The sequence below is a fragment of the Staurois parvus genome, unplaced genomic scaffold (genome assembly GCF_062004578.1).
Source record: "Staurois parvus isolate SC_StPar_1 unplaced genomic scaffold, SC_StPar_1.0 ptg001337l, whole genome shotgun sequence".
NCBI lineage: Eukaryota > Metazoa > Chordata > Amphibia > Anura > Ranidae > Staurois > Staurois parvus.
Window position 1 is genome coordinate 395 of NW_028319133.1, and position 11,504 is coordinate 11,898.

Below are 11,504 nucleotides of genomic sequence, written 5' to 3' on the forward strand. Positions count from 1 at the left end.
GACATGGAGTGTAGGGAATAGTAGAGGGGGGAGGGGACATGGAGTGTAGGGAATAGTAGAGGGGGGAGGGGACATGGAGTGTAGGGAATAGTAGAGGGGGGAGGGGACATGGAGTGTAGGGAATAGTAGAGGGGGAGGGGACATGGAGTGTAGGGAATAGTAGAGGGGGGAGGGGACATGGAGTGTAGGGAATAGTAGAGGGGGGAGGGGACATGGAGTGTAGGGAATAGTAGAGGGGGAGGGGACATGGAGTGTAGGGAATAGTAGAGGGGGGAGGGGACATGGAGTGTAGGGAATAGTAGAGGGGGGACATGGTGTGTAGGGAATAGTAGAGGGGGGAGGACATGGAGTGTAGGGAATAGTAGAGGGGGAGGGGACATGGAGTGTAGGGGAATAGTAGAGGGGGGAGGGGACATGGAGTGTAGGGAATAGTAGAGGGGGGAGGGGACATGGTGTGTAGGGAATAGTAGAGGGGGGAGGGGACATGGAGTGTAGGGAATAGTAGAGGGGGGAGGGGACATGGTGTGTAGGGAATAGTAGAGGGGGGAGGGGACATGGAGTGTAGGGAATAGTAGAGGGGGGAGGGGACATGGAGTGTAGGGAATAGTAGAGGGGGGAGGGGACATGGAGTGTAGGGAATAGTAGAGGGGGGAGGGGACATGGAGTGTAGGGAATAGTAGAGGGGGGAGGGGACATGGTGTGTAGGGAATAGTAGAGGGGGAGAGGACATGGAGTGTAGGGAATAGTAGAGGGGGGAGGGGACATGGTGTGTAGGGAATAGTAGAGGGGGGAGGGGACATGGAGTGTAGGGAATAGTAGAGGGGGGAGGGGACATGGAGTGTAGGGAATCGTAGAGGGGGGAGGGGACATGGTGTGTAGGGAATAGTAGAGGGGGGAGGGGACATGGTGTGTAGGGAATAGTAGAGGGGGGAGGGGACATGGTGTGTAGGGAATAGTAGAGGGGGAGGGGACATGGAGTGTAGGGAATAGTAGAGGGGGGAGGGGACATGGTGTGTAGGGAATAGTAGAGGGGGGAGAGGACATGGAGTGTAGGGAATAGTAGAGGGGGGAGAGGACATGGAGTGTAGGGAATAGTAGAGGGGGGGGGACATGGTGTGTAGGGAATAGTAGAGGGGGAGAGGACATGGAGTGTAGGGAATAGTAGAGGGGGGAGGGGACATGGTGTGTAGGGAATAGTAGAGGGGGAGGGGACATGGAGTGTAGGGAATAGTAGAGGGGGGAGGGGACATGGAGTGTAGGGAATAGTAGAGGGGGGAGGGACATGGTGTGTAGGGAATAGTAGAGGGGGGAGGGGACATGGTGTGTAGGGAATAGTAGAGGGGGGAGGGGACATGGAGTGTAGGGAATAGTAGAGGGGGGAGGGGACATGGTTAGGGAATAGTAGAGGGGGGAGGGGACATGGTGTGTAGGGAATAGTAGAGGGGGAGGGACATGGTGTAGATGGATAGTAGAGGGGGGAGGGGACATGGAGTGTAGGGAATAGTAGAGGGGGGAGGGGACATGGTGTGTAGGGAATAGTAGAGGGGGGAGGGGACCTGGAGTGTAGGGAATAGTAGAGGGGGAGGGGACATGGAGTGTAGGGAATAGTAGAGGGGGGAGGGGACATGGAGTGTAGGGAATAGTAGAGGGGGAGGGGACATGGGTGTAGGGAATAGTAGAGGGGGGGGGGGGGGGAGTAGAGGGGGGAGGGGACATGACGTGTAGGAAATAGTAGAGGGGGGAGGGGACATGACGTGTAGGGAATAGTAGAGGGGGAGGGGACATGGAGTGTAGGGAATAGTAGAGGGGGAGGGGACATGGAGTGTATGGAATAGTAGAGGGGGGGGGACATGGCGTGTAGGGAATAGTAGAGGGGGAGGGACATGGAGTGTAGGGAATAGTAGAGGGGGAGGGGACATGGAGTGTAGGGAATAGTAGAGGGGGGGAGGGGACATGGAGTGTAGGGAATAGTAGAGGGGGGGAGGGGACATGGATGTGTAGGGAATAGTAGAGGGGGGAGGGGACATGGCGAGTAGGGAATAGTAGAGGGGGAGGGGACATGGAGTGTAGGGAATAGTAGAGGGGGGGAGGGGACATGGAGTGTAGGGAATAGTAGAGGGGGAGGGGGACATGGAGTGTAGGGAATAGTAGAGGGGGGAGAGGACATGGAGTGTAGGGAATAGTAGAGGGGGGAGGGGACATGGAGTGTAGGGAATAGTAGAGGGGGGAGGGGACATGGTGTGTAGGGAATAGTAGGGGGGGGAGGGGACATGGCGTGTAGGGAATAGTAGGGGGGGGAGGGGACATGGCGTGTAGGGAATAGTAGAGGGGGGAGGGGACATGGCGTGTAGGGAATAGTAGAGGGGGGAGGGGACATGGCGTGTAGGGAATAGTAGAGGGGGGAGGGGACATGACGTGTAGGGAATAGTAGAGGGGGGAGGGGACATGGTGTGTAGGGAATAGTAGGGGGGGGAGGGGACATGGCGTGTAGGGAATAGTAGAGGGGGGAGGGGACATGGCGTGTAGGGAATAGTAGAGGGGGGGAGGGGGACATGGCGTGTAGGGAATAGTAGAGGGGGGAGGGGACATGACGTGTAGGGAATAGTAGAGGGGGAGGGGACATGGAGTGTAGGGAATAGTAGAGGGGGAGGGGACATGGCGTGTAGGGAATAGTAGAGGGGGGAGGGGACATGGAGTGTAGGGAATAGTAGAGGGGGGAGGGGACATGACGTGTAGGGAATAGTAGAGGGGGAGGGGACATGGAGTGTAGGGAATAGTAGAGGGGGGAGGGGACATGACGTGTAGGGAATAGTAGAGGGGGGAGGGGACATGGAGTGTAGGGAATAGTAGAGGGGGAGGGGACATGGCGTGTAGGGAATAGTAGAGGGGGGAGGGGACATGGCGTGTAGGGAATAGTAGAGGGGGGAGGGGACATGGCGTGTAGGGAATAGTAGAGGGGGAGGGGACATGGCGTGTAGGGAATAGTAGAGGGGGGAGGGGACATGGTGTATGCTGCAAGCTTAGTGGGACTCGAGTAGTAGACGTCCTTCATCATATCTTCTCCCATCCAGGGGAGGGTCTGGTCATGGTGTCGGGGTCCTATGCAGAGGGTCCTATACAGGGGGTCCTATGCAGAGGGTCCTATGCAGAGGGTCCTATACAGAGGGTCCTATGCAGAGGGTCCTATACAGAGGGTCCTGTGCAGAGGGTCCTGTGCAGAGGGTCCTATGCAGAGGGTCCTGTGCAGAGGGTCCTATACAGAGGGTCCTATGCAGAGGGTCCTATACAGAGGGTCCTATGCAGAGGGTCCTGTGCAGAGGGTCCTATACAGAGGGTCCTATACAGAGGGTCCTATACAGAGGGTCCTATGCAGAGGGTCCTATACAGAGGGTCCTATACAGGGGGTCCTGTGGTGATCCTACCCCTGTGCTTCCTCCTACAGATCAGTATAACATCAGTAACACACGAGGCCGAGTCGGGACCTTCTGTATCTTTAAGACGGTTTATAAGATCGGAGAAGATGTCATCGGAACCTTCAACTTTTCTGATGGTGAAATCCCCTGCTTACAGGTCAGTGATGTCCTACTGGCTGCTGGTTTTAGTTAGCAGGTGCCTCAGCTGCATGGTGCCGGACCGGTTGCTATGCGGTGCCGGACCGGTTGCTATGCGGTGCCGGACCGGTCATTTGCTATGCGGTGCCGGACCGGTTGCTATGCGGTGCCGGACCGGTTGCTATGCGGTGCCGGACCGGTTGCTATGCGGTGCCGGACCGGTTGCTATGCGGTGACCGACTGGTTGGCCTTACTATCTCTCCCAGGCTTCCAGAGGAAGGATCAGAAGCCTAAGTCTGTACCTGACTTTCCCCAATCCAGGGGACTCTTGTGTCAACAGATGCCCAAAGGTTCCCTTCCTTGGACCCTACAGCCCAGGATCCATACGCTTGCATGCAAATCTTAATGGGTGTAGATTCATTCCGCCCCTTCCAATGTCTGTTGGAACCTTGCAGAGATTTGGAAGTTTTGTGTCCTGGATGCGTGGTTGCAGGAGGTGGTTTCTTCTTGTATCTCCACAACGTCTGGCTGTTCTCCATCAAGCAGTTTTGGGCATCATTGCATTGATACCTCCTTTGGGATACATTTCAGGTGTTTAATTTCAACCATTTCATGGTTTCAGACCCTGTGGGGTGCTGAGGCTGTCAAAGACCTAAAAGCCCTAAGTGCCCTTGCACCCCCTTACACAGAAGGTCTGGACAAGGATGCCTTTCGGCTTGGAATGGGCTTACACTGATACAAATGAATCAGAGATGACTGGGGAAAATGGGTTTGTGATGGTAAATCTCCCAAATATGCATGGAGGCTAGGAGGTCTCCTTGATGGAGAGAGATCATGACCTACTAAGTGGATTCCATCTGTTCCATCCACTCGGTTGGTGTAGGCATGTTGATCAAGGTCAGGATGGAATCCACTTGGTAGAGCATACTCTCTTTTCATCGAGTAGACTTCCTAGCCTCCATGGATATTTGGGATATTTGTCACGTCCCCATTTTCCCAATCGTGAAGCTCAGAGGCATCCTCGTTGTTGGGTATCTAGATGACCTTCTATGAAAACAGCCATTGTTGGACCTGGACACCAATGTGATCACAACACTGCAGACACTGGAGGAGTTTGGTTGTGAACGTTCTCCCAAGTTCATATGCATCACTTGACATATTTAGGATTAGTCCTGGTCACTGTTCAGGCCAGTGTTTTTTCTGCATTAAGAAAACTTTCAAACCCCAGCCTCTGGCTTTGCAGCTCTGTTCCCAAACCCGACCCCCTCTCAGGAGATGTTCTTGGGGCTTATGGTCTGCTCATCCAGTTCCTTTAGCCTAGTTCCTCACCAGATTCCTGCAAATGAACCCTTTAGGTCTGGAACACATTACTCCTGTCTGTAGACAAAGAGATTGCTTACGTCCTCAGACCAGGACTCTGGTGGATTTTCTACCCCACGTTGACGGCGGGCAGATACTTCCTTTCTTTGAGATGGAAGTGTGACAGACCCAACCCAGGACAGGGGCTTTTTGAGGGGACTAGGGGCTAGCTTTCTGCCCACTAATTAAGGCCCGTGGAGAGAGCAGACCATTCTGTAATGATGGACAACAACGTGGTGAGGCTTGGATGAGTTCTCTGCATACAGACAATAAGTCTTCCTTGCTGAGTGGATGGAAAGATGGAATAATCTTGTGCAGGATACCGGTCAGAGGCAATATGGGGCCCTCATGCCCACTGGGTTGGAGAAGCTCCTCTATTTGGACGGAAATATTTATCAACAATCCCCGTCAAGTAATCCATGAAGATAAATCAATTCCACTGTTCCATCTGTTGGAATATTGGATGAGTTTTGTCTCATGGTGGACAGATTATACAAGTGATAGTTAGCGTGTGTCATGGACTTTGTGTCTTCAGGGGTGGGTTTGTTGCCGGGTTGTCTGGGGTGGGCTCCCTGGCTAATCAAAGCTTTGTCTCAGTGCCTGGCTGCTGCTTAGCTTACTGTTCATTTAGATGTCCGTTGGCTGCACTGTTGTGCTCAAGCTCTTACCTAATCAGTGTGGGATGTTTATCTCAATGTGCAATATTTGTTTTATTGTTCATGTGGGGACTGCCCCTATTTCTGAGTGTATAAAAATCTGTGTTTTCTGTCCAATAAAGAGTCCCTGTTTGACATCTAAGCTAGTCTCGTCTAGTCTTGGGTGCAATGCCTGGCTATAATACCTTGGTCCTGTGTCCCAGGTGGAGGATGTCTGAATACTTCCTTCCTGATGGAGGAGTCTGAATACTTCCTTCTGGCCAGCTGACTCCTGCCCATACCATCCCCCACCAGGGAAGCTCACTTCCACCCATCACCTCACTATGCATTCCAGCCACACCAACCACATGGGACAGACACTTCTGTGCCCCTTTTCTTCAACATGGTGCTAATATCGCTTATACCAGCCTTCTCAACCTTTCCATGCTTGAGGAACCGCCCTGCCCCCTCTCTTTCCTCAAAGCTCAGCTCTCATTGCCCCCCATTGTGGACTGTACAACTGTGCACCTTAGGGGGCTAAGACTGCCATTCATTCCAGTACCTCCAGGTCTGCATAGATGTGCAGCTTAATGAGATCCATCCTTTGCTTAGGCTGTGCCAGAGTTGGGTAGATAGGAATCTACTACAGTGGTGGGGGTGGTGGAACACCCTGAGGACTTCTTGCAGAACCCTGGTATATCCTGTGGAAATAGACATGTGCAGACCAGAATCATTGCCTGTCCCCGTTGTCCTGTGTGTGAGCTGACTGTGAGTTCTCTATGCACAGTATTCAGTGTCTCTGCAAACTGAGGAGAGCGTACAGGAGGAGTACAGACGTTCCCGCGGACAACCTGTATCCATCAGCACCCACGCTCAGCACCATGAATCCTGCCTGCATACCGCCAGCAGCAATTTCGGCCTCCCTGTCCCATTGAGCTCCTGCCCGGGCTTCAGTACCAACATCGGTGAGTGATGAGTGTCTGGAGGTGTGGTGAGGAGATGTCTGGGATATGACGGGGAATACACTGATGGCTATGGAGGACATACCGGTTGGGTTTAACCTTCCTCATGGGCTGTGTATGAAATGTGTGGTGGTGAGACATCTGAGATATGATGGGGAATACACTGATGGCTATGGAGACAGACCAGTTGGGTTTATCCTCCATCATGGGCTGTGTATGAAATGTGTGGTGGTGAGACATCTGGGATATGATGGGGAATACACTGATGGCTATGGAGACAGACCAGTTGGGTTTATCCTCCATCATGGGCTGTGTATGAAATGTGTGGTGGTGAGACATCTGAGATATGATGGGGAATACACTGATGGATATGGAGACAGACCAGTTGGGTTTAACCTTCCTCATGGGCTGTGTATGAAATGTGTGGTGGTGAGACATCTGGGATATGATGGGGAATACACTGATGGATATGGAGGACATACCGGTTGGGTTTACCCTCCATCATGGCTGTGTATTATGTGGTATGGGTGGGGGGAGGGGGTCAGGACTATGCCATTATGGTCACCTCTCTTTTCTTCTCTCCATCTTGCAGTATCACTGAAGTGGCGCCTGCACTTTGAATTTGTCACTGCCCGGGAACCGGTGGAAGCGCCTACCGTACCAGAGAACCAATCAGAGATCATCACATGGACAGGAGCTGAACACATTGACGTGGACACATTCAGCTGGGACCTGCCCATCAAAGTTTTACCCACCAACCCTTTACTGGCCTCTTACGTGTCTCCGGCCTACTCATCCCAGTCCATCTGTATCTAGCAGTGGGACCATGCTGGGATTGGTGGGAGCTAAGTGGGGGGGGAGATAAGTGGGTACTCCTTTCTGTTGCCCTAAAGGAGGGGCAGATTCCTTGTATACTGATCCCCTTCTCTCTGCCTTTCTGCAGTGGGAGGAGCATTCTCAATTATTCTTCCTATTTCTCTTTATAGCCTCTCCTTCCAGTGGGAGGGGCACACTATAGCTCTTTCCTCTGTGGGTTGTCCTGCAGTGGGAGGGGCACACTCTATAGCTCCTTCCTCTATGGGTTGTCCTGCAGTTGGAGGGGCACACTCTATAGCTCCTTTCTCTGTGGGTTGTCCTGCAGTGGGAGGGGCACACTATAGCTCCTTCCTCTATGGGTTGTCCTGCAGTGGGAGGGGCACACTCTATAGCTCCTTTCTCTGTGGGTTGTCCTGCAGTGGGAGGGGCACACTCTATAGCTCCTTTCTCTGTGGGTTGTCCTACAGTGGGAGGGGTACATTCTATAGCTCCCTCTTCTGGGTTGTCCTGCAGTGGGAGGGGCACACCTCTATAGCTTCTTTCTCTGGGTTTCCCAACAGTCACTTGAACACATTCTATAGCTCCCTCCGCTTGGTTGTCCTGCAGTGAGATGGACACTCCATAGCTCCTCCTCTTGGTTGTCCTGTAGTGGGAGGGGTACACTCTATAGCTTCTTCCTCTGTGGGTTGTCCTGCAGTGGGAGGGGCACACTCTATAGCTCCTTTCTCTGTGGGTTGTCCTGCAGTGGGAGGGGCATACCTCTATAGCTCCTTTCTCTGTGGGTTGCCCTGCAGTGGGAGGGGCACACTCTATAGCTCCTTTCTCTGTGGGTTGTCCTGCAGTGGGAGGGGCACACTCTATAGCTCCTTCCTCTGTGGGTTGTCCTGCAGTGGGAGGGGCACACTCTATAGCTCCTTTCTCTGTGGGTTGTCCTACAGTGAGAGGGGTACATTCTATAGCTCCCTCTTCTGGGTTGTCCTGCAGTGGGAGGGGCACACCTCTATAGCTTCTTTCTCTGTGGGTTGTCCTGCAGTGGGAGGGGCACACCTCTATAGCTTCTTTCTCTGGGTTTCCCAACAGTCACTTGAACACATTCTATAGCTCCCTCCGCTTGGTTGTCCTGCAGTGAGATGGACACTCCATAGCTCCTCCTCTTGGTTGTCCTGTAGTGGGAGGGGTACACTCTATAGCTTCTTCCTCTGGGTTGTCCTACAGTGCAAGGGGTATGCTATAGCTCCTCCTCTTGGTTGTCCTGCAGTGGGAGGGGAACACTATAGCTCCTCCTCTTGGTTGTCCTGCAGTGGGAGGGGAACACTATAGCTCCTCCTCTTGGTTGTCCTGCAGTGGGAGGGGAACACTATAGCTCCTCCTCTTGGTTGTCCTGCAGTGGGAGGGGAACACTATAGCTCCTCCTCTTGGTTGTCCTGCAGTGGGAGGGGAACACTATAGCTCCTCCTCTAGGTTGTCCTTCAGTGGAAGGGGAACACTCTAGCTCCCTGTTCTGGGTTGTCCTGCAGTGGGAGGGGAACACTATAGCTCTTCCTCTGGCTTGTCCTGCAGTGGGAGGGGTATACTTTATAGCTCCTCCTCTGGGTTATCCTGCAGTGGAATTGAAACACTCTATAGCTCCTCTTCTAACTTTTCCTCCATTTTGAGGGGGGGGCGCTCTCTAGTTTTTATCTCTAAATTCTGCACTGGGAGGGGAACACTGTAGCTCCTCCTCTGGGTTGTCCAGCTGTGAGAGGTCTACTCATGTATAGTACGTGGGGACAGACTGTCTGTCCCATTGGGTGGAGTAAGGTGTGTTTGGCCCCCACAGTTTGCACTCCTGTGCAGTATGGGGGGAAGACTGGCCCAGTGGGGTGAAGTAAGGTGTGTTTGGCCCCCACAGTTTGCACTCCTTTGTAGTGTGGGGGGCAGACTCTCTGGCCCAGTGGGGTGGAGTAAGGTGTGTTTGGCCCCCACAGTTTGCACTCCTGTGTAGTGTGGGGGGCAGACTGTTTGGCCCAGTGGGGTGGAGTAAGGTGTGTTTGGCCCCCGCAGTTTGCACTCCTGTGTAGTGTGGGGGGCAGACTGTTTGGCCCAGTGGGGTGGAGTAAGGTGTGTTTGGCCCCCACAGTTTGCACTCCTATGTAGTGTGGGGGGCAGACTATCTGGCCCAGTGGGGTGGAGTAAGGTGTGTTTGGCCTCCTGTATAGTATGGGGGCAGACTGTCTGGCCCAGTGGGGTGGAGTAAGGTGTGTTTGGCCCCCACAGTTTGCACTCCTGTGTAGTGTGGGGGGCAGACTGTCTGGCCCAGTGGGGTGGAGTAAGGTGTGTTTGGCCTCCTGTATAGTATGGGGGGCAGACTGTCTGGCCCAGTGGGGTGGAGTAAGGTGTGTTTGGCCTCCTGTATAGTATGGGGGGCAGACTGTCTGGCCCAGTGGGGTGGAGTAAGGTGTGTTTGGCCCCCACAGTTTGCACTCCTGTGTAGTGTGGGGGGCAGACTGTCTGGCCCAGTGGGGTGGAGTAAGGTGTGTTTGGCCCCCACAGTTTGCACGCGGTGTGGAATCTATGAATTGGTGGAGTAGTCCGCCATTTTGTTATAGATCAGTGTAGACACGGAGGTGGAGCAGAGTGGTTTATTGGGTGCTAAGTGGTCATACACAGTTTACAACATAAACACATTATCGTAGTCCTGGGGGGATGCCAGGGTCTGGCGGGCACATAGCTGGCCGCGTGGCCCTTTATGTGGATAGAAGCTGCAGGGAGCCAGCCACATTGTAATGGATATACAGGGCTCCCCAGGAATCGGATTTAGGAAGCTGGTAGAGCGCTCACAGTGGTCTGGTAGACATGGAAAGACAGAGCTCACGGATTGCAGTCTATCTGCCGAGTTGGGTGGGGTAGATGGACTCTGGAGTGGGTTCCGGGGTCCCGGCTGAGCCCCATTCGTAGTCTGCGCTGTGCACACATGGAAGGCTAGGATTGGCCTTTTGAACGACAGAGATGTGACAGGTCTGAGGGTCATAGCGAGCTTCACACCACGATGGGAAGTCGATGGGGTGCTGTGTTCTGTAGAGGAATACAGAATAGATGGTTAGCTCTGCAGCCCACTGTCCCTCTCCTGTACATTGTACTTATAAAAGGGAACCAAGGCCCTAAGTCATGACACTGCAATGGTACTCAAGGCATGCTAGAATGACCTCTAATTGACCAACACTGACTGATGATGTCAATTATGGGGTATTCATATCATTGGAAGTAAATCCCCCAAAACCTGCAATACCCGAGGGGCCACTTTAGGATGCCTTAAGTTCTATTTCAGCTTCATGAATCTGGGGACTGGAAGATGAAATGTATTTATCGGTTTTGTTTATAAGATCAAATAAAATTCACTTTTTATTATTTAAAGTTTATATCTCCATTGTGAGTGTGAAATGGTTAGATGGTGTCGTATCTGTGGTCAGGTGATCGGGGCTGTACTGCCTGTGTGTGGTCAGGTGATTGGGGCTGTACTGCCTGTGTGTGGTCAGGTGATCGGGGCTGTACTGCCTGTGTGTGGTCAGGTGATCGGGGCTGTACTGCCTGTGTGTGGTCAGGTGATCGGGGCTGTACTGCCTGTGTGTGGTCAGGTGATCGGGGCTGTACTGCCTGTGTGTGGTCAGGTGATCGGGGCTGTACTGCCTGTGTGTGGTCAGGTGATCGGGGCTGTACTGCCTGGGTGTGGTCAGGTGATCGGAGCTCTACTGCCTGTGTGTGGTCAGGTGATCAGAGCTCTACTACCTGTGTGCGGTTAGGTGATCAGAGCTCTACTGCCTGTGTGCGGTCAGGTGATCAGAGCTCTACTGCCTGGGTGCGGTCAGGTGATCGGGGCTTTTCTGTCTGGGTGTGGTGAGGTGATCGGGGCTCTACTGCCTGGGTGTAGTCAGGTGATCGGGGCTCTACTGCCTGTGTGTGGTCAGGTGATCGGGGCTCTACTGCCTGTGTGTGGTCAGGTGATCGGGGCTCTACTGCCTGGGTGTGGTGAGGTGATCGGGGCTCTACTGCCTGGGTGTGGTGAGGTGATCGGGGCTCTACTGCCTGGGTGTGGTCAGGTGATCGGGGCTGTACTGCCTGTGTGTGGTCAGGTGATCGGGGCTGTACTGCCTGTGTGTGGTCAGGTGATCGGGGCTGTACTGCCTGTGTGTGGTCAGGTGATC

General features: G+C 53.5%; 1 protein-coding gene across 1 annotated transcript; it reads left to right on the plus strand.

Moving 5' to 3' along the window:
* The first annotated feature begins 3,297 nt into the window (after positions 1-3,297).
* On the plus strand, positions 3,298-10,710 carry LOC149436801 (RAB6A-GEF complex partner protein 2-like). The gene is made up of 3 exons (XM_089661445.1): positions 3,298-3,570; positions 6,333-6,510; positions 7,100-10,710. Exons 1-3 carry the CDS (start codon positions 3,298-3,300, stop codon positions 7,321-7,323), a joined length of 675 nt encoding a protein of 224 aa, XP_089517571.1. The 3' UTR covers positions 7,324-10,710.
* Positions 10,711-11,504: the final 794 nt, after the last annotated feature.

Bases quoted from the DNA above. Each gene is read 5' to 3' on its own strand.
- LOC149436801 (XM_089661445.1), top strand. From the start codon at position 3,298: ATGCAGAGGGTCCTGTGCAGAGGGTCCTATACAGAGGGTCCTATACAG. The intron at 3,571-6,332 runs GTCAGTGATGTC...CTCTATGCACAG, and splicing joins GTGAAATCCCCTGCTTACAG to TATTCAGTGTCTCTGCAAAC. The intron at 6,511-7,099 runs GTGAGTGATGAG...TCCATCTTGCAG, and splicing joins GGGCTTCAGTACCAACATCG to TATCACTGAAGTGGCGCCTG.